The following is a 22,414-nucleotide window of genomic DNA, read 5'->3' as shown; positions in this document are numbered from 1 at the left end:
TCCACAGCCCCCTGTGGGAAGCTGCAGTTGTGGAGGATGGCTGTCAGTTACAGTCAGGAACTGGAAAGATGCTGGGTGGGGGAGCCCTCTTAAACAACCACTGCTTACCACCTGACCACCACAGCCCCCAGTGGCATCATGGACCCTTGGAATTAGTAACAATTCAGAGCCAATAAAGACTACCAGCCACTCACCCACTTACCACCCAGGGCAGTCATGTGACACACGGCTGCCAGTGCCCTGGAGCTTGCACCAAGGGCACAGCATGCTAGAGTAAGTGAAACGGGGCACTTCCACCAGGACCTCAGCCTCCTCCTCCTCCAGCAAGGACTCCAGATGTGACAGCTGGTTTCCTCTGGCTGGTGGTGAGACTGTGACTCCATCCTGCTGGCCAAGGTGTCATTGTAAGATTACTGGGCCCATTATGTGGAAGCCCAAACCCCCAATGTGATTGTATTTGATCATAGGACCTACAAGAAGTAATAAAGTATAGGCCCTGATCCTATAAGGCCAGTGTCCCTATAAGAAAAGGCAGTAGAGCACTCAGTGAGAAGGTGCCATATGCAAACTAAAGCAAAAGCCCTCATCAGACGCCAGTCCTGCTGGCACCTTCACCTTGGCCTTCAAATCTCCAAAACTGTGAGAGAGAAACATTGCTAAGCTCCCAGTCTGGAGTATTTGCTGGCAGTATCCCAGTGAGCCCAGAACAGTCCCCAAAGGGGTCCTGGCCCCCATGAGTTCTGGGGAAGGCATGGTACTGCTTCATCAAGCAACCCTGGACATTCCTTGGGACCAACTTCTGATGCTACAACAGTGGGACACCTAGTACTGGCCACTATCCTTCCTGAGAACCCAGGGTCCTGGGCTTATGACGTCCCCACACAACTCTCTTTGGACTCACTGTATAACCTTCAAAACTGACCTGAGACATGCTTATTTATCTCTGGTGCAGCACAGAATGCTAGGCCTGTTTCCCAAAATGATGCACTTCCAAATGTTTGTTCCAAAAAATACTTTATTTATTAAACAATATATCCATAATCTATAACATGATCCAAAAATACAGATATACATCTTTACATTATTTAATAAAAAGATTTACAGTAATATCTTTCCTTTACAAAGGGGACACAGGTAATAATTCCTTGAAAATAAAATGTGACATTCATGTTAAAGCTGCATCATCCTTTTGGATGGAGTGTGGTGAAGGAGAACACCAGAAAGCACACACTGAGGAGAAAGAAATTTCAGATGCTCCTGAATGGGAACACTTCTCTCAGACTTCCTCTGCATTAAGACTCCTCTCAGCACAAGTAATGAAGACCAATCACTGTTGGCTAAAAATCGAAGAAAACCTTAAAACTTCAGTGCCCGAAATAAATGTTCCTTATTGTCTGATTTCGAACCATGATGACGGAGCCCCAAAGCCTTTAACAGGGCCAACCCTTGGCTCTTTAGCCACATAGGGAAGCTCTCTCTCTCTGGGCAGTGTTACTGCTCAAAGCAGTCCCTGTCAAGGTGTCAGGGACAAGCAAGGAGGCAGAGTGCCGTCTGGACAGGTGTGGGCCACCTCCCCAGGACCACCGCCCACAAGCCCTCCAACCAGCATGCCCTTCAGTGCACACTGGAAGACACAGCTGGTGGCCTGGCTCAGGCTGACCTTGTGTACCTGCCCACAGGTCAAAACCTGCAGCACACACGGGATGGTCAGCTGCTGCTTGGCCATCACACAGGCTGCAGCTCAGTGTCCACGTCCCAGGCCACACACCACTAGCACCTTCACCCATCTGGGGGCTCAGTTTAACAAGTTTTTATTTAATGTATCATGCTATGACTCCTACAAGAAAACTGGAGACTAACAGCACAGCATGGAAAATAATGAAAATGACTTGCTTCTCTGAGCAAAACACTCCTGCATCTACAGATGAGCTACACCAAGGAGGACCCACACCCTGGGCTCAGAGAAGGCAGCTGCCAGGGCCCAAGGCAGGACCCCCTTGATCCACAAAAAGGGGACGACTCCATAGCTACCTCCAGTGAAGGTCTGGCCAGGCAGGCAAGGAGGGTCTGATCCAAAATTAAACCCCAAGTTTCCCAGGCCTTCAGGAGCAGCGCTCTATGGTACCAGCAGCAAGACACCTGAATTCCTGCAGTGCCAGAGCAGGGGGCCCAACACTCTTTCGACCTGTGGCCCTTCCTCTGCAGACACTATGAGAGGCACTTGAGTACCAGGGGCCAAACAACATCCCAAGGAAGTCTCCTATTCTGCTATTTTCTGTTGTGGTTTTGGTGCTGGAGGTCAAACAAGGGCTCTTACCATGGAGCTAAATACCCAACCCCATGTTTTCCAGTTTTTTTCAAAGCTATATGAACATTATTTTGGTGACATTATTGTAACTGGCAAAAGTAAACACTAAAAGAGATAATTAAAAAGGTGGGAAGCCAATTCAATGATGGTTCTTCATAAGAGGATGGAACACCATACGGGAAACAGAGAAGCCCTCACTTCCCCTAAAAAGCTAGCTGGACCTCAGGAAGCCAGAAGACAGAGCTTACGCAGCTTCCCAGCCCCTCCACCAGCAAACCCCATTTGGACTCAGTGATGGCAGGGTGGAGCCAGCCTAGGATGAAGCACAGATACTAAACCAGCTGCTAAGGCATATCAGGCAGCTTGATTACAAACTCCCTATGCTTAAGAGTGGTGAAAGTAGCTGGGCATGGTGGTGCACACTTGTAATCCCAACGCTTGGGAGGCTGAGGCAGGAGGATGGCAAGTTGGAGGCCAGCCTAGCTACATGGCAACACCCTGTCTCAGAAAAACAAAAGCAAAAAAAGTAAAAAGAAGTATGCAGGAGGCCAGGAGTATGATCCCCAGCACTGCACAAAAAAAAAAAAAAAAAAATTCTTACAACTGATTCTCATGCTCTTTAAGTATCTGCCAACAAAAAGGTGTCACAACACAAAATGAATTTCTAGTTTCACATATGGCTGAAAATGAGGGACCATGAAAGGTGCTGGACCTTGAGTCAAGGCCGCTAGCCCTTTCCATCTGGCCTGGGGACCCGATGGGGATGAGCTGCCTTCACCTGCCATCAGGGAAGAGCCAGTACCATCAAACAACTCGCCCCATGCACAGTAAAGCCACTCCCCACTCTCCCACCCCAACAAGCCGACCAGGAACACCCTGACAAGTTCAGAACCCCAGAGTCACAGGTCCCCACACCATCCTGACCTCAGCATTCCTGGAGTCCTCGTTCTCATTTGTGAACATGGACTAACCTGTGGGTGTGGCATGGTCTGGGATGCAGGGCTTCACAGCTCCCTTCTGCTTCATCTCCTCCACACAACAGTAGGAAATCTTAGTGTGGCCATCAGAAGGAAACGACCTATCAATCTGAGGCCCTCTTAAAGGAAAGAGGCTCTCCTTAAATTGGGAAGTCCACATCTCACTTCTATCACACAGTTGTTCTTCTGGTGTGAGGGCAGACACAGGCTTCCTTTGGTTCTTAGAGAACCCACAGACTCTGAGTGCAAGCTAGAGGACCTCTGAGTCTACAGAGATCCTCAGAAGCCATGCTTGGGGTCCACCACAAATGTATCTCAATAGGCCAAACACAGGCATTTTCCAACTATTACCAAAAAGATGGTTCAACACTGGCTTGGTGAGTGCTGATTAAACAAAAGTACACTCTAGTTTCCTACCTTCATTCCAGAACTGTACTGGGCACACAAATTCACAAATCATGTCACATAATTGTACTCCCCTTGGCTGTAAGCTGCCAATCTAGTGGTATACAACATAAACAGAGGTCAAAAATCAGCTCTTAGTAGACAGATTCACTTCACAGACACACCGACCACGACCCTCATGCTATTACAATAATCTCATCTTCACAGTAAAAACGTCAAGAATTCCCAGAGAAACAGGACTTCAGCCCAGCTGTGAGGCTGCCACTTGGCAGTGCTGGTCTTGGTAACTGACAGCCGAGGCTGATGAAGCTGTAACTCAGGAAGGGGAATCCCGTGGGGGAAGACCAGAAGTTCACACTAAAAAGGCAGTGCACAGTGAGGCAGAAGCACTTCCTCCTGGGAAGAGCCCAGGCCACTTCCAGGCACGTCAGAGGTGACCTAGCCAGGAGTCCACGGTGTTCAGAGTCAGGTTCAGAGCACAGCATGGGGGCAAGAGTGCTTCCACGGTGCCATGCAGTCCTAGAAAACTGCACGTGGACACTCAAGGCTGCCTCTGGTCACGAGGTGGTGGCAGTGTACCAGGCTAAAATGTCCACCACAACATGCACTTGGCCTGGCAGATTGGGTTCATGAACACCCACCCCAGACCCCAGGCTGGCTGGAGGGATGCAATGGCCAGAGCCAGGGGTCTGTACATAAAGTCACTGAGGCAAGTCCCTGTGAGATTGCTCCTCTGTGCAAACAGGGTGAGGTGGTTTCTCGTTTTAGAAAATATCCAAAATTACAACTGGCCATTGAGTTCTATCAGTTGAAATAAGGTAGTTTAAAATGAAAGGAAATATTGCAACGTGAATGAGGAAATATATTAACTTGCGCTTCAATCTGGGCACATAGCCTCTTCCTTACTTCTTCTTTCTCTTCTCCTGAACACACCGTGGACAGAACCTGTGACAAGAAAGGCCCAGAAATTGGCCCTTTGCATCACTTCTGCCAGAACACAGAATTCCCAGACCCCACCTCCAGCATCTCCCAGGGCAGCTGGACTCGGGAGACACAGCCAGAGGACAGCCATACAAACACAGGAGGGTGCAGCCTTCCCTCTGGGGAAAGCTGCATGTGACTTGCTGTCTCATGAGTGTTTTGAAGTTGACAAGACACATATCAATGATAGTCTCGTGCTCAAATTGATAAACCTGGTTATTTTTCCCTGATTGGTTACAAGGTCACTGTGCCCACTGTGGAGATGATACCCTTAGCCAGCTGGTGGAAGGTGTGTCTGGGAAAGCTGGTCATACTGAGGGCTAAATGAGCAGGTGCAGGCCCATCAGACCTATGGCCATCAGTGCCCGACAGCTACATTGAACACTGCAGCCTGCATGGCTCATGAGAGAACCATGCATGCTCCACAGCCTCAGGCACAGGGCTAGTCTTAGACACTCCGGGACCACAGCCAGCTGCTGTGACACAAAGCATTTAACAGGTTTCCCATGCAGGAGGCAGCTCATTAGCTTGTGACAGCTACTCTCACTTCCCTGTGTCCTCTGCGCTAAGAAGGTCTGAGTACCTGTGCATTAGTACAGCGAGGTGACAACCAGCAGCTCCAGATCTTACTGAGCGGCCTCCTCCCTACCCCCCACCACAAGATCTATATAAAGACCACACTGAAGTCGGGCACCAGTGGCTCATGATTGTAATCCTAGCTACTTGGGAGGCTCAAAGTCAGCTTAGGCAAACAGGTCACAAGACCCCATCTCCAAAATAACCAGAGCAAACTGGACTAGAAATGTGGCTCAAGCAGTACAGTACCTGCTTTGCAAGCACAAAGCCTCAAGTTTAAACCCCAGTCCCCCCCCAGAAAAAAAAAAGTACTGAAGCCCCATCCTCTACCCTACCCCAACCCCACATAGCCAGTTCCTCTGCCTGACCCTGTGTCCAATACAGTAGGCAGCTGCTTAAGGACCCTCACAGGCATATAACAGCAGCCCTACCTGCCTTCCAGTGCTACTGTACTGGAAGTGTACATGAGCTCTTGTGCAGGCTCCAGCATCCAGTATAGCTGAGTCAGGCACTGGTGGCCACAGGCCTGATGGGGCTGTCCCTGCTCAATTGGCCCTCACTACAACCAGCTCCCCCAGACACACCCTCCACCAGTCCTTCCCTCCTGGAAGTCCTGTGAACAACTACCATATCCAAATCAAACTCAAAAATTGGCTTCCCCTGCCTCCCACCTGCACAGCCATGCAGATGCTCATCATTTTTCTCAGCTCAGAACCACCATCCCATCAGAAGCAGATCACACGTAAGAGGGTTTGCACGAGCTGACCAGGAGCCTTCCAAGACATGGCACCCACCCCTGCCTTCCCTCTGTGGTCCTTGCACCAAGACCAGAGGACAGCTCATTCCCATCAATCCAGGTTGGGCTGAAGAAGTTTCCACCTCATAGCAAACAAGCATGTTACCATGGCCTGTTCTGGATGCTCCACACAAGGACAGGAATATACACCCACTTTTAGCGCAGGTTAACATCACCAGGTCTTTATGTCAATGAAATATTAGGAACATTTGAACAGTTACCACTACCTGGAGAACTCGCAAGCCTCCTGTACCACTTCTCGGTTAGGTGGAACACTAGCAGGGAGCACCCAGCCACACTCAGGCCCTAGACTGATTCTCTGCTCTCCACAGATCTAAAATTTCCCTGGGAACATTTACAAAGACTCTACCTCACTTGAGAGCCAGAATGGGGGCGTGGGGCATGGTTAAGTGATGCCCTAGGTTCCATCCCCAGAGCACAGAGCAAAAAAAAAGGGATCCGAATAGCTCTTCTTCAGAGGATAGCAGTATAAACCATCATGCAGACCTAACAACTGTCTCTCTGGGTGAACTGGACAATAGCCAGCCCTCTGTAAGTCCCCACAGCCAGGACCAGCTCTATGGCAATACTGAGACCCACCACATGCCCACAGCACCAGACAGGCAGGCCCACCCAGGCTGCAGCAGGGAGGCACAAGCACTGCTAGCCCAGCTTCTGGCAAACAAGAGGCTCTTGGGGCAAGACCACAGGTGGGAGAAGCAAAACAGGCACCCAGCTGGGAGCCGGTGGCTCATGTCTATAATCCTAGCTACACTCAGGCAAAAATTAGGAGAAGCCAGCCCAGGCAAACAGTTTGCAAGACCCTATCTCAAAAAAACCCATCACGCCAGGCGTCGGTGGCTCACACCTATAATCCTAGTTTCTCAGGAGGCAGATATCAGGAGGATTCAGGTTCGGAGCCAGCCCAGGCAAATAGTTCACGAAACCCTATCTCGAAATATCCAACACAAAACGGCTGGTTTTGTGTTGGGAGTGGCTCAAGTGGTCAAACTCCTGTCTAGCAAGCATGAGGCCCTAAGTTCAAACCCCAGTACCAAAAAAAAAAAAAAAAAAACAACAGGCAATCATACTGACCACTTTCCTTTGGGCTTCGTGGTGAGATCCACACAGGCGAAGTGAAACCACTCGATTGGACACTGCAAGGTAAGGAGAGAAGGAGAACGATGGACAGGTGAACTCAACTATGATATCTCATAAGATCCTTTGTAAATGTCACAATGTCTCCTCAATACAACAGTATAATAAGAGAAAGAAATAAACAAACAAGGGCAAAGCCTCAGCCCCCGCACCTGTGCATTCGGCATATTCACCAGGGAAAGGCCAATACCCCCATCACCCCTACAGGTCTGCCCCAGAGCCCCTGCATCCGAAAGCCAGACACTCACATCTGGGTTGTCGCAGCCAATCATCTCCCCATAGGACACCTGGTGGCACAGGCAGTACGTGGGCTCGTTCGGATCCACAGGCATGTCCAGCACATCAGAGGGATGCACAGACAGGATGGTGTCAGTGAACTCGGATCTATGAGGAAGCCAAGACACTGCTGATCACAGGGAGGAGGGAGGTGGCTGCAGGTCAGGCACCAACCCCTCCTGCCAAAATTCCCTTGCCCTGTGGCTGAAGACAAAGGAAGCTTCCAAGCAGGAAATCTAGAACAGCCTGCAAACTACTCAACATTAATAAACTGCTTCCAGTTTCCTTGCAGTACTTGGAACCTGAGGAAATTCCCAGTGCCTGTTACTGAGATGTATTTTCAGTGAGAACCTCAAAACCCTCTGACTAAGCGACACTCTCCTGAGCATTACACAAGGACATAAATAAGCAAGTTGTCAGTAAAAGGTTTCACTGGATAGTCAACCACCACAGAACGCAGGAACAGCTGACAGGAGGACATAGCACCCCCACAATAACCAGCCAAGGTCACGGAGCAGCGAGAACACAGGTGCTGAGAGGCTGTGCTAGCAGTGCTCCTCATGTCACATCAGCCACTCCTGTCCTTTGGGGGTCACAAGACCCTTCAGCCTCAGTGCCACCACCCATGAACACTGCCCCTGGCCTCCAGGGCCCCTCTCTTCTACACTGGCCCTCCTCAGCCTTCTACCAATTTTGGCTGGAGCAAGAACACTTCCCCACCTACCAGCATGGAGATAGCATTTCAGAGAAGCCTGCCTATGTCCTTCCCCAGGCTGACCCAGGTGTCATGGTGTTGGCCATCTCTTCCATAACTTGATAGAAACACCCCCATCCCAAGAGAAGGCCAGTATGTCCTGTGCCCAAGCCAGCATGCATCTACATGGGCACCTTCCCCAACCACAAGTCCAGGTGGCTCTTCTCACCCTCCCACAGGCACCCAGTCCAGGATGCTGTCAAGCCCACTGACCTGCCTCTTGCCAGGAGCCTCTTGTGACCACAAACACTGTTCACTTCCCCCTCCCCACAGCTGCAGCCCAACAGGAAGTCCCCCAACCCATGCTCCCTGCAGCCTGCCCATGACAACAGGAGGGCAACCCCATGACAATAGCAGGAGGGCAACCCCATGACATACTTCAAAACCATAAGGAGCCCTGTGCTACATATATGAAAGGGCTGTGCTCAAAGGGCGACTCACTCTTTACCTGTAATTCTCAGGCAAATCCACAAGCTGTAGGGTGGGCTACACAGTATAGCCCCATTAGCATAGTCCCTGCCCAATCCCAAAACCCAGGAATATATATTGCTAAAGAAATACAGCAAGTTCATATAAGGGCCGTGACAGAGAAGACACCAGTTGCAAACATGGACACAGTCACAGTCAGGGGATGTAAAGAGAAGCCTCGTCCCCAGAGGTAGCCACACACACTGGCCTTTGCATCCCTGTCCAAACGTCCTCTAGACCTTTCAGCTGCAGAGATGTGTGTGTATACACTTAGGTCCAAGAGCCTCTTCCCATCTGCCTCTCTTTGCATTTGAAATCTGTAACATCTCAGAAATGAAACATACCCCCGTCCACATGCTCTGCCAATGCTGCTTCTGAGCAAATCACTGCGGTCCTTCAGGCAGGAAGTGTCTGCTTTCCCAAGGGAGACCTGTGACTTTCTGCATCCTGGCCTCCTGACCTCTATGGTCTCTGCATGACCAGTCATCCCTGGACACAGCACAGTGCTCTCTGTAATGCTCTTCCACTCAACTCAGGTGAATCAGTGAGTGCCTGGTTGCTTAGGAAGCTCCACCCAACAGTCACATCCCATTCAGCTGCCACGTGACCTACAGCGCACAACCACCTGGTTCAAAGGTACTGGCCAGATTGGGGGAAGTAGGAGAGAGTGAGATGGGCTGAGGGGACCACCCAGCAAGGACACTTCACAGACAGCCCCTGTCCCTCAGGCAGGCTGGGGCACCCCTGGCTCTCAGCAGCTGCCCACTGACTTGCTCTAGCTCTTCTGACACTAGATTTGGCAGGTTCCCCTTGCCCGGTGGGTTTAGGAGCCCCCAGGCCTAACCCCCATGTGTTTCCCCAGTGCTCCAGGTAGCCCCCAGCAGGGGACTGGCTATCTAAGTTTTGGGATCAGTGGCTGCAGGAAAAAATGAACCTTTCATCCCCACATGCAGGTCCTGCCTTGCCAGGAAGAAGGCCCTGGGGCAGTACTGATGTGGGGAGGAGCCTCAGCTCCCAGGATCTCACAGATGGGAAATGACTGAGGTATGGGAACATTCCTGGACAGGCACTGAGGGAGTGACAGACAGGAAACTGACTGTGTCCTAGGTCTCCAGAGAACAGGGATTCTGCAAACTACAGCACCCCTAAGCTAGGCTGTGGAAACCAATGCACAGGGGGTATCAACAATTTCTGTGTGCAATTCAGGGCTGTGTCCTTGTAGACACACCAGCTCCCACCCTGCACCCAGCAAGTCCAGGTCTGTATCCATCTGTGGTTGTCTCTTGGGATGCCCCTCTGCACAGGCTGCCTATAACACGCACTGCAGCTGGCCTGTCTCAATGTCTGGGAAATACGGTGGTAACAACAGTGCCATGCAGGCCAGAGAAAGATGGATCTACACACAAGCACTGGATGCAGCCAACTCGCAGCAGGCGTCCTGCCTCCATCTGGTCACTGCTGCGAGCATCCTAGTACAGACCTGAACACAGGGAGAGGCCACCGTCCCCACTGCTGCTGGGCAGGTGTAGGCACCAGGAGGAGCAGCATGGCTCCTGTCATTGAGCTGCATGTGTTTGCAGAGACACTGCAAGACTGTCTGTGACTGAGGCCTCAAGAGGAAGTACCGGCCAGAGGGAGCTGGAACATCCCCACCATCAGAACACCAGTGCTGGGCTCCTGGCACTAACCATGTCCTGAGAAATGCTCAGAGAAGTGTCAAGCAAAAAGGCCTGTGAGAGCCCAGGATGCAGGGATAGATGGCCTTTGGCTTCTGGGTAGGGGGAAGCCCTACGAAGTCAGAAATGCACAGCCCAGCAAACTCAAAAGGTGAGGTTTTAAAGACATCAAAAGCACTGGAGCAACAAAACTAAGTGACATACAGCCAAAAGAGGGGTCCATCTGTCTCCTGGGCCTGGCAGGGCTGGCAAAACCCCAGGACCACCTCAGCACAGCCACCAACATAATACTTCAGGACCCACAGCCGGCGGCCATGTCCTCACAGGACATGTGTTCAGTCCAGGGGCCACACGAGCTGCACAGGAATATAAAGGTTGAGTGAAAATCCCTGCAGCCTCAGAGTCTGAAGACAGGGGTCTTTTCTACCCTCAGACCCTACCAACCACAGAAGCAGCATAGATGGAATGTGAGAAAGGAAAGCCACTTGTGGCCACAGCCAGAATGAGCCACAGGGAGCCTTGGTGAGGGCGAGCCTGAGGCTCCCTGAGCTCTCAGCCCACAGCCAAAGAGCTTCCCCTCACAACACCTGAGGCCAGAGAACACTGGGTCTACTGCAGGTAGATGTACCTACATCAGCCTGCCTGAACTAGAGGAGAGCAAACACATGTGGGAAAGAACAAATCGCTCTCCACCTCTTTACACCTGAGGGCAGCCAAGGAAAGAACCATCAGAAGACATGAAACTCGATGACAACCAAGGGCAAGGCTGGCGTACAGAAGCAAACACACAGACCATGTTGCAGACAAAACTTCACACAGCCAGTGCAAATACACTACAAGGGCTGGGGGCGTGGCTCAAAGCAGTAGGTACAAACCCCTGAGTTCAAACCCAAGTCAAAAAAAAAAGACAGAGAACAAACAGACTTCTACTTCTGGCCATGCTACAACAGGTACTGAACTTGCCCTCCTACTGTTAACAACTAAAAACCTGGACAAGACATATGAAGCAACTGTTCTCAGACACCAGACAGTGGCCCCACAAGGAAAGCAGGAAAATGTCACTTCCCACAGAGAGGAAGTCCAAACAGCGTGAGTGTCCTGCTGAACACAGAAAAACCCAAAATCCCAGGAGGCTAAACATGCTGGGACTTGGGGCAGAGAAAGGTAGGTACAGATAATGCACTCCAGAAATCGGCAAAGGGATCCCTTTCAGTTTTGGGCTAAAAACTAAGCTGTTTGTGTGCAGAGTGAGGATCGCAGCTCCAGGTCAACATGGGCAGAAAAGCTTGCAGACCTCCATCTCATCAGAGAAAAGCTGGGATGACAAGCCTGTCAGTCATTCCTACAGCCAGAAGTGTGAAGGGGAGGAGATCACAGTATAGGACAGCCTGGGTAAAAAGGGAGACCCCATTTCTAAAAACAGGCTGGGGGCAAGGCTCAAGCAGTAGAGCACCTGCTTACCATGCCCAAAGCACTAGTTCAACCCCCACCAAAAATTTTAAATTTACTTTTCTCAAGTATTCACCTTGCTATTATCTAGTCACCACACTGTACAACAGATCTCTAGAACTTACTCCTCACACCTAACTCAGGTTCAGAGTCCTTTGACTAACATCTCCCCACTGCACCCCTCCCACCTCTACCCCGGTAACCACCATTCCACTCTGCTTTTGGGTCCAACCTCTTTAGATTGCATATATGATCAGTTTCAAAATCTGCTGAACATGTCAATAGTTCACACTTAAAACGACAAAGTACATGTGAGGTTTATGCCATATGTGGAAGTAAAAAGCACAACAGCACAAAGCATGTACCACAGAAAATGGAAGAATACTGGGCAGTACCTTTTATTAAATATGAATGGTATTTCAAGTTTGCTGTGGTAAGCTAATGAAACAGCATGTGCACAGTAGAATGATCCATTTTTTTAAAGCATAGCTAATAAGACAACAGTAGGAAAAATGGAATACCAACAAAATCCTAGATCAGTCCAAAAGAAAATAGAAAAAAACCATGAGACAAACACAAAACCTAGTAGCAAGATGGTAACTCTATATCCAGCCATGCCATTCATTACAGTAAATGAGAAAAATCCACATATTGCAATGAATGGGCAGAGACTTGTCAGAGTTGGCAAAAAACAAGACTCACTATTTGCTGCATACAAGAAACCCACTCAAAAAATAAAAAGAAAAAAAAAAAAAAAAAAGAAACCCACTCAAGTGCACACCAATAATCCCAGCATGGAGTGTGCAGACAGAAAGATCCAGTACAAGCCAGCCTGGGTTGTTTTGAGACCTGCAAGACCCAGTCTCAAAACAAACAAACTGGACTAGAGGCATGGCTCAAGTGGCAGAGCACCTGCTCTGCAAGCATGAAGCCAAATTCAAACCCGAGTCCTATAAAAAAAAAAAAACCAACAGGGCAACCGGGCACCAGTTGTAATCCTAGCTACTTGGGAGGCCAAGATCAGAAGGATCGAGGTTGAAGGCCAGCCCAGGCAAAGAGTTCAAGAGACTTCATCTCCAAAATAACTAGAACAAAAGGGACTGGAGATGTGGTTCAAATTGTCAAGTCTGCTTTGCAAACTCAAAACCCTGAGTTCAAACCCCAATCCCACCAAAAAAAAAAATGTCAAAACAAAGAATGTTACCAGGAATAAAGATGACAAAGGTATTAAAAAAAAAAAAAACCTACATGTGTAACTACCAAGTAACAGAGCGTCAAAATATATAAAGCAAACCCTGAAAAACTGAGAACTCAAAGCAGTGGAGAAAGCAGAGCTGGAAATCCCAACATGCCTCTCTCAGCAACTGACAGAGCAAGAGACAGTGTGAGTAGGATGAGAGCCACCCAGTCAACCACAGTGGTGCACACTCCTGGTTGAATGCCTGAGCACATCCAGCAGACACACAATGAACAGGGCCAGGACAGAAGTCTCTGTCAACTTCAGAGGGCTTCAGGAACAGAATGTTCTCTAACTATAGCAAAGTTAAACTAAAAATTAAAATTGGAAAGTTATCTGGAAAAACCCCAGATTACTTAGAAATTGAGACACCTGCTTCTACATAAGTTAAGGCCAACAAAGACCACAACACATGTTTTCAAGTACTTCAAATGGAGTAAGAATAAAACCCTAACACAGTAAAATTTGCAGAATTCAACTAAAACAGAAATGAGAAGAAGGTAAGTATAAAACTCAAGAAATTGTGGGCCAGACATGTAGCTCAGTGGCAGGGAGCCTGCCTAGCATGCACAAAGCCGTAGATTCTGCCCCTAGCACCAAAAAACAACTTAAAAAACTAGAGAAAGAAAAGCATCTGGGCATAGTGGCACACACTTCTGATTCCAAGGTACTTGGGAGGCAGAGATAGAGGATCATGGTTAAGGGCAGAGCAGACAAAGTCCACATACCACATTTCTTTTCTTTTTTGAAAGACCCCATTTCAACCAATAAAAGCTGGGTATGGTGGCATGCACTGACCTACCATTCCAGCTGTGCAGAAGGCACAACAAAGAGCATCCAGTCTGGTCTGGACATGAACTTAAGACCCTTTTCGAAAAATAACTAAAGCAAAAAAACACTGGTTGAGTGGCTCAAGTGGTAGAGCGCCTACCTAGTAAGCACGAGGCCCTGAGTTCAAGCCCCAGCAATGCCAAGAAAAAAAAAAAAAAAAAAAAAAAAAACACCTTAAAAATAACAAAACAAAAAGACATGAATGTAAAAAGGGAACTGTTCGGGGAGGGAAGATCAGTGGGAGGGTGAAAGGAAAAGGGGATGGGGGAGTATGATTAAAGTACGTTATATGCGTGCATAAAAACAACACTAAACTCATTTTAAAATGTTTTAAAACGGGGGGGGAGGATAAGAGTGATAGAGGGGCAAATCTTATCAGAGCGCACTATATGCACATATGAAAATATCACAATGAAATCCCTTTCTACTGTTAATATACCCTAATAGGAAAAACAAGAGAAAAAGTCAAGCACTGACGGCTCACACTTGTAATCCTAGCTATTGGGAGGTTAAGATCGGGAGGATAAAGGTTCAAGGCCAGCCTGGGCATAGAGTTCAAGAGACCCCATCTCCAAAAAACCAGAGCAAAATGGGCTGGAAACTTGGTTGAAGCAGTAGAGCGCCTGCTTTACAAGCTTGAAGCCCTGAGTTCAAACCCCAGTACAACCAAAATCATAAAAAATGTTTAAAAAGAGAAAAAATACTAGAACATTTTATCACACCATGGCTCACGCCTACAATCCCAGCTACTCAGGACGCAAAGATCAGTAAGAAGCTGCTTTGAACCCAGCCCAGGCAAATAGTTCAAGAGACCCTATCTCGAAAAAACCCATCACAAGAAAAGTTGGTGGAGTGGCTCAAGGCGAAGCCCCTGAGTTCAGACCCCAGTACTGAAAAAAAAGTTAAGTAAGGGGAGTGAGGAAGTGGTTTAGTAGTACAATGATTGCCTACCTTACCCAAGGCCCTGGGTTCCATGCCCAGCACCACAAAAACTACACAAAAATAATAAAATGTTAAATATAAAAGCCAGGCTTGGTGGCATGCACTAGCATCCAAGTGTTTGAGGTCAACCTGGGTAACATGAGATCCATTCCGAAAGAAAGGAGGGAAGACAGGGATAAATAAAACTAGCAAGACTAAAGCAGGGTGTCTTGGGAGATTACACTGTGAGCAGCAATTCACTATACTATCCATTCGTTTTGTGTGGCTTTCTGTATTGTGTACTGCTTGACAACACAAAAGTATTGGGGAGGTCTTTTTTTTTTTTCTTCTTTTTTTGGTAGGACTGGGATTTGAACTCAGGGCTTCTTGCTTGCAAAACAGGCGCTCTGCTGCTTGAGCCACACCTCCAGTACATTTTGTTCTAGTTATTTTGGAGATGGGGTCTCACAAACTATTTGTCAGGGCTGGCCTCCAATCATAATCTTCCCGATCTTAGCCTCCCAAGTAGCTAGGATTACCAGGGTGGGCAACTGACACCTGGCTTGGGTTTTTTTTTCTTTTTTTTTTTTTTGCAGTACTATGGTTTGAACTCAGGGCCTCACACTAGCTAGACAGACACTCTACCACTTGAGCCACTTCTCAGCCCTTTCTTGTGTTTAGTATTTTTAAGATAGGATCTCTCGAACTATTTGCCTGGACTAGCTTTGAATCACAGTCCTCCTGATCTCTGCCTCCTGAGTAGCTAGGGATGCCCAGCTTGGGGTCTTTTGTCAGGCAAAAATTTTGGCTAAGGTGTAGCTTAGCGGTACAGTGTATGCTTAGCTGATGTGAGGTCCTGGCTTCCATCCCCAGTACCAAAAAAAAAAAAATTTCTCAAGACCAGGCTTAATAACTAGAACTTCCCCTTTTGTCAAAAACTAGCTTTTCTGACCTCTCCAGAATTGTCAGAACCATCTCTAGAGGCCTCTGCATTTTACCATTTTCCCTCTAGTCCAAATGTCACCTGAAGCAGCACAAGGCCCCAGGGAAGGGTGTCAGTAGAGTCCTTTGAGGAAACTCATGATAAATAACACGTACATTGGAGTCATACAACTTGACAGTGAATACGTGTAAAATATATATTTACAAGACAGTCAACAGATGGCTACAAATTCAGTCACTGTGAGAGTAGCTTAGATGCACTGTCAGTAACCACTCGGCATTCTCTGGTCACTGTGGGCAGTGCACACAGTGTTAAGAGGACAGAGCTGAGTCACTGCCTCACACAAACTTGGCCCTTCCACCATGGGCTCTGAGACCTGGGGAGCTCCACTGGCGCAATGGCAGCTCCCAACAAGATGGCGCTGCCCAAGGGCCAGTATGAGCATGGGCTGGCTCAGCACATGCAAAGCATCAGGAGCTAGCACTCACCTGGACTCGAGGGCATCGGCCAGATGCACCCTCCCTGCCACTCCCACATCCAAGACAAATGTTAATAGTGGTTCCCTGGAAAAGAGCAGAAAGCGCCTTACCCGCTTTTATGCTTCTTTTTCTTCGGAGTGTCTTCTTCCGACGTCCTCCTGCCTCGACCCCGGGAGCCTCTTTTTTCTTTCTGACCCCGACCTTCTGAAAAACAGTAAGGCCCCCACATTATTCTCATAGCATTAACTAAAGCAGGGCAAGATTCACCCAAATATGATATTTACCATCAACTCCCAACACTTTTAGACAAAATTCTTCAAATCCCACAGCTAACAGTAATGAAACAAAGAGAACACAGCAGACTTGCTTTTCAGCCCCCGTCCTCCAGCACTCTCAAAGTCACTGCCGTCCATCTTATCCTTCAGGTCCGCCTCGAAGCGTGCCAGGTCAGCATCCAGCCTTCGGATGTGTTTGTCCACCTGCAAAAGGACACCTGAAAGTCTGACTTCAAAGTAAAATTGCGGTATAGGGATGTAGCACAGTGGTAGAGCCCTTGCCCAGCTTTGTGAAGCCCTAGGCTGGATCCCCTGGCACCGAAAGGAAAAACCCTACAACAGCTCCCCAACCAAATGAAACAAAAAGGGCCCAGAATCCAAAACCATAGGAGCAGCCACAGATGAAGGCCCCTGGTGAGTGCCCCCTCAGAGGCACCACTCTATGGACAGATACATGATGCACAGCTTTCCCCTCTATAGCACAGAAAGCAGGTGAGAGCCCCACCCGCGCCCCTGGCCCCTCACCATCTCATAGGTCTGCATGGCCAGCTGCACCTTGTCGTCACTGTACTCCTTGCACTTGCTATAGGCGCTCTGGATCTTCTGCAGGTGCTCCACACGCTGATCGGGAGAAAGTGTCTTCACTGTGGAGATGTACTCTGCAGCCAGGATGTCGATCTCTGCTTTCTTATCTGACGGAGAGACAGACAGATGAGAAACTAGCCCTGCACTAGACACACAGCAAGCATGTCACCAGACTGGCAGCAAAATCTGACACCACCAAATGGTGACAGGAGGTGGACTGCCAGGAGTCCAAGCTGCTGGCAGAGCATCAGTGGTCGTGTGGGTGTGTGCTTCATGCCTGGCACCTGGCAGCTTAGCTTGCCCAGGGCAGGCCCAGTCCAGGTGTTGTCAGCGAGAGCTCCCAATGTGCTTTCTCGGCACTCTGTCTAGACAGTAAGTCATGGTTTCACCTTGACTAGGACAGGACATGTTACTCCTAGTGATATGCCCCAAAGAGCTGGGCACTCAGGCACCAGGGAACACATGGGGAAACAGGAAACAATGCAGATGCCCTTTCTACAGTAGGCTGTGATCAAGCTGCGCTCAGTCGCACCGAGTGCCACCCAGCAGCACACAGCCATGTGGGTCCATCCCACAAAAGGCATGGAAAACAAGATGCAGGACCACACCGTGCATGCCTGCACTGACGACACCATGGGCAGAAACAGACAGAACTCTTAGCAAATGTTGAGAGGCGGGACACCTATGGTTATGGGAATGGAGGGTCACCACCAACTGAGAGCAGCAGGGGTGAAGTGACTAGGAGGGCTGTGCAAGCTTCCCGATGGAGAGGTGCAATCTCTCCATCCAGGAGGTGGGTACAGGGAGTGGTATTTGCTAACCCTCCTGCAAACATTTTATGCCCATTTCTGGTCATATATCATATTTCACAAGAAAAGTAGTCTCTCCACTCCAAAGATGCTGCACCTGCATAGAAACCAGCACTCCAATCTAGCTAACACAGCCAGCACAGTAAGCACAGTGTGTCATCCTGAAACTAAAATTCCAAGAATAAAGAGAACACATCAAAAGTCTCTCTGAATGGGAGAGAAGAAAAAGATCACAAAGGATAATATATTGAAATGGCCTCAGATTTGTCAATCCCGATATGGAAGCCAGGAGACCATTCAGGGATGCACTGACATTTTGAGTGGAAAGAATCATCATTCAGAACTCCTTACCCAGCTGAGCCATAGTCACACAGGACTGAAACAAACGCTTCCTCAGACCTTTCCAGGTCCAGTTCAGCTAGCTACCAGAGGAGAGGCTCCACCAACACAAAGAAACAAACCCAAAAAAGGACATTTAGGATCCAGGGAACAGGGTCCCCAAGAAGAAAGTAAGGGGAGATCCAAGGAGAACTCCAGGGTACTGATTGCACAGCAGGCCCAGAGCCACTCAGGAAGGGGACCAGAGCACATGCAGACCTGCTGGGCAACGTGGCGGTCAGATGGCAGTGAAGAGTCCCTAGGAAGGCATGTGGAAAGCAAAATGTGGGAATCAGAGTCAACAAAGTAATCAGTAGCTATAACAAAGCTACTTATCCAAACCAGGACCCAAAGCTCTGAGCTCAAACTCCAGTCCCACTAAAAAACAATCAAAACAGGACACATGGCGCAGCACACAATATGGCAGTGTAAACTACCTGCACCCTCCACAGCTGCCCGAGGGACCCAGTCTCACCAGCCTCCAATTCTAGCTAACCAGACCTTGGAGTGGGGGAGGGGCTGTACAGAGGACCACACTGCATAAAGTAAGTGAGCAAAGTCTGAAACTGACTAGAAATAACAGAGCATGCTGATGAGAAACAGGGAGCTAAGTATCAAGAGGACAGGAAGTAATTGCTAACGTTTTAAACTACAGGTTGGGCATCCCTAACCTGAAAACCTCAAAAATCTGAAACCTTCTGAGCACCAACACTGAGTTCAAGCCCCAACAATGGAAGATCCCACACCTGGCCTCAGGTGGCAAGTACCAGAGGAAGCTTGGTTCAGTGCACACAAACTTTGTTTCTTGCACAAAATCATTAGTGATGTTGTATAAAATTACCTTCGAGCCATGTATTGTGTTTAGACTTGGGTCCCAGTCCCAAGACAGCTCATTGCATATGCAAAAATAACAAAATGGGAAAACATCAGAAATGTGAAACACTTGTGGTTCCAAGCATTTTGGATAGGGGATACGCAATCTACCTCCACAGTTTGGAAACAGGAAGTTTTTCAAAAGAAAGAAAGAGGCAACAATTATTTTGATTCAAAAGAATGATGGTTAAGAAGATGTGACATGAAGCAGGGTGCCAGTGGCTCACGCATATAATTCTAGCTACTCAGTAGGCAGATATCAGGAGGATCATGGTTCAAAGCCAGCCCGGGCAAACAGTCTTCGAGATTCTATCTGGAAAAAAACCCATCACAAAAAAAGGGCTGGTGGAATGGTTCAACGTGTAGGCCCTTAGTTTAAGCCCCAGTACCGAAAAAAAAAAAAAGATGTGACATGAAGATGGCAACAACCCAAGAAACTACACTCGACTTTAAAATATAAGTACCAGTGTCCTGTGCCCCACCAAACTCAGGAGTCTGAGACAGGAGAAGCAAGAGTTCCAGGCCAACCTGGGCTACAAATGAGACCCTATCTCAAAAAACCAAAAGAGCACGGCTGCTGGTGTGCCTTGTGTGGTGGAGAACCTGAGTAGTGAGCACAAGGCCCTGATTTCAAATCAGTACACCAAAAGAATAACTAAAAATGCATATTGACTGCTTCCTATAAAAAAGTGCCAGCACTCCTTCCAGGACACGGTAATACCTGCGCCCCACTACAGTGAGTCTCCCCCAAGCCCTCTGCCACCCCATGTCCTTCACTACCGCCCCTCCCTGGCTGGACTCACCTTCTGTCCTCTGGTCTAGCTCTCGCATCAACTGGAAGTTCCTCTGAAGTTCGCAGGGAAGGTTCTCGATGCCTGAAAGAGAGCGGAAGCCCTGTACTTCTCAGGATAGATCTGCTTTCAAGGCCTTCCACCTGAAGTCTACTGCGGCTACACCACTTTGCCTTCTATTTCTGTTCAGGTTTGGGGAGAGAAGGGATGAAGATCTCTTTTAGGGTGGATTCAAACAGTGCTGACAGCAGCCAACATGCTTTAGAAGCAGAAGCTAGAGCAATGAGAGAGGAATGCAGAAACCAGCTGCCAGCAGAGGCAGGAGAGACAGCCATGACTCCTCCCAGGACCCTGTCTCTCCTCCCCCCCCCCCCCCAGGGTCACTTCCCTCAGTGAACTGCATTCTCCAAGGCTCAAGCCAGAACCTAGGTCCTCCTTGATCTCTCCAACTTTGCCCTGAAGTCTAGGGCACTGGGCAGTACAGACCAAACTGTCCAGGGGAACTTGACACAAAGATGGACATGTTTGCTCCTCACTGCCCAACACAGCAGCTCCTGGTTCCTGGAACTGCAACTGGTACCACTGAGGAACTCACTCACTAGCCCATGGCTAGTGATGAAACGAAGGTCAGTCAGCAAGAAGTCTCTTCTGACTGCTCTGCATCCCCTAGTCCCAGGTGACTCCACACTTACAGCAGGCTCCAGCCCTGGCTCCCTCCTCTGGTCTTGTCAAACACACCCCATCTACTCTCCACAGCTGCCAACGCCATCATTTTAAGCCTAAATCTGAACTGACAAATCTGCTGCTTCAAGCCAGCAGCTTCCTAAGCTCACCCAGACGGCACACAACCTCTGGCTCCCCAACCCTAGCGGCCAACCCTGCCTTCCCAGGGACCTCTCCACTGAGGGGAGCAGGGAGCTTCACCTGTACTCTCCTGACCCATGTGCTTATTGTAGGTCTTAATCTTCTGTGAATTTTTAAAACCCCAGTGTGCCCCAACTAAGGGAAATGGGGCAGGAAGATGAGGTTCTTGCCCAACACCTAGCACACGGCAGGTGCTCAGAGCATCAGGAGCCATGCTACCTTCACACGGGTGCTAGTGCAGGAAGGCACTCAGTTGACCCCACCTGGCGTGCTCCCCTCCTCAAGCAAAGCAAAGGGGCTGTTTCCCCACCTCCCTGCAAGGGGCCTCACTTCCTCCTCTGTAAAGTGCAGGAAATAACCAGCCTCCATGGTCTCAGGGGACCCAATCTCGCTACCTGTCAACAGAGTGAGACCTGACTGGGACGTCAACCCATTACACAGAGCATCCCCGCCGGAGTGTGACGAGTTCCCCTGGAAAGTCGCACCCTACCAAGCCGGCACGCCCTCCCCAGGCTAGCAGATGCAAACTGAGGCTGGGCGCGGGAAGGGCTCCCCTCACCGCGGGCACAGGGGCTGCGTCCAGGCCTGCAGCGGGTCCAGCAGGGACAGAGCGGAGTTGGAGAGGACCTGGCCAAAGTCAGACGGAGAGGGGCCTGGGAGGGAAGGTTGGGCCTGGAGGGCGGGGTCGGGGCCAGAGGGCGGGGCCAGGGGTGGGGGCGGAGCCAGAGGTGGGGAGGGCGGGGCCCAGAGGAGGGGGCGTGGTCGAGTCCTACGTCCCGCCCCGCCCCTCCGTGACGCACCTGGAATTGGCGCGGCCAAGGCAGCGGGACCTCGCGCCGCGCCCCGCGTCCGCCCTCCCCGCAGTCCGACCCCACCCCGGCCGCGCACCCCCGCGGGCCTGCCGCCCCGTCCCCCACCCCCGCCCGAGCCCCAGGGTCCGCGTGCGGTATGTGGTGAGCGGGGTGCTGCGGCGGGGCGGGGCCGCGCGGGCGTCGGCGCGGCCGGGGCGCTTACTGTCCAGGTAGTGCTCCAAGTACATGGCAGTCGCCATCTTCGCCGCGGCCGCGTTCAGGGTCTGCGCGGGCGGGCGGTGCCGCGGGAACGGGGTTGGGGCGGTGCCGCGTGCTCACTATTCATGAGCCGTGCGCGCTGATTGGTCGGTGGCAGGGGGTGGGGCTAGAGCGGCCCCGCCCCCTGACTTCCGGCCGGCTCTGGAGCTGGAAGAGGCGCCTCGGGCTTCGGCCTCAGGGGCTGGGAAAGGACTGAGGAAGATGACGACCTAACGCCGCGGGGGTTCAGCCGGGGTCTCCGCCCGAAGCGCCGCCTCAGGGCGCCAGGTGCCGCCGGTGTCTGTCCGCACCTGCCTGCTGGCCTCACGCCTTGGCGGTCACCCACCATTGGCGCGTGACCGGGGAGTCCCGCTCGCACGTGGACCCGGCTGGGGTCGAGAGCGTCTGCGAAGCCGGCCGTCCAGCCGCCCACCCCTCGCGGCCGCTGTGCCGCCCCTTTCCTCCTGGCCAGAGGTGTCAGCTGGGCCAGAGCCCAGAACTGGCTGCTGTCCGCCTTGCCGAGGGGCTGCGTGGCCTCTCCGAGGACGGCGAGCC

General features: G+C 50.3%; 1 protein-coding gene across 5 annotated transcripts; it reads right to left on the bottom strand.

Moving 5' to 3' along the window:
• Nucleotides 1–978: 978 nt before the first annotated feature.
• On the bottom strand, nt 979–21,918 carry Ing5 (inhibitor of growth family member 5). Of its 5 annotated transcripts, none has more exons than XM_074072287.1 (9): nt 21,825–21,888; nt 21,370–21,463; nt 19,959–20,128; nt 17,036–17,202; nt 16,603–16,714; nt 16,346–16,439; nt 7,450–7,585; nt 7,139–7,200; nt 979–4,635 (listed from the first exon to the last, which is right to left on the bottom strand). In XM_074072287.1, exons 3-9 carry the CDS (start codon nt 19,984–19,986, stop codon nt 4,593–4,595), a joined length of 642 nt encoding a protein of 213 aa, XP_073928388.1. In that variant the 5' UTR covers nt 19,987–20,128; nt 21,370–21,463; nt 21,825–21,888; the 3' UTR covers nt 979–4,592. The 5 variants fall into 5 exon arrangements, with proteins under 5 accessions (XP_073928388.1, XP_073928387.1, XP_020013297.1 ...); XM_074072286.1 differs by having other exon boundaries at nt 19,959–20,030; nt 21,825–21,887; XM_020157708.2 differs by lacking the exon at nt 21,370–21,463 and having other exon boundaries at nt 19,959–20,030; nt 21,825–21,918.
• Between the last annotated feature and the right edge of the window lie 496 nt (nt 21,919–22,414).

This window comes from Castor canadensis, chromosome 4 (genome assembly GCF_047511655.1).
Source record: "Castor canadensis chromosome 4, mCasCan1.hap1v2, whole genome shotgun sequence".
NCBI classification, from domain to species: domain Eukaryota; kingdom Metazoa; phylum Chordata; class Mammalia; order Rodentia; family Castoridae; genus Castor; species Castor canadensis.
Note: the sequence above shows the minus strand (reverse complement) of the source record. Positions and strands in the feature narration are given on the sequence as shown.

What these genes read in the sequence shown, in the direction of transcription:
- Ing5 (XM_020157708.2), bottom strand. Translation starts at nt 21,861, where the DNA reads ATGGCGACTGCCATGTACTTGGAGCACTACCTGGACA. An exon ending in CTTGGAGCACTACCTGGACA is followed by an intron (nt 20,031 to 21,824) that starts GTAAGCGCCCCG and finishes GCTCTCTTTCAG; the next exon opens with GCATCGAGAACCTTCCCTGC. An exon ending in CCATGCAGACCTATGAGATG is followed by an intron (nt 16,715 to 17,035) that starts GTGAGGGGCCAG and finishes GTCCTTTTGCAG; the next exon opens with GTGGACAAACACATCCGAAG.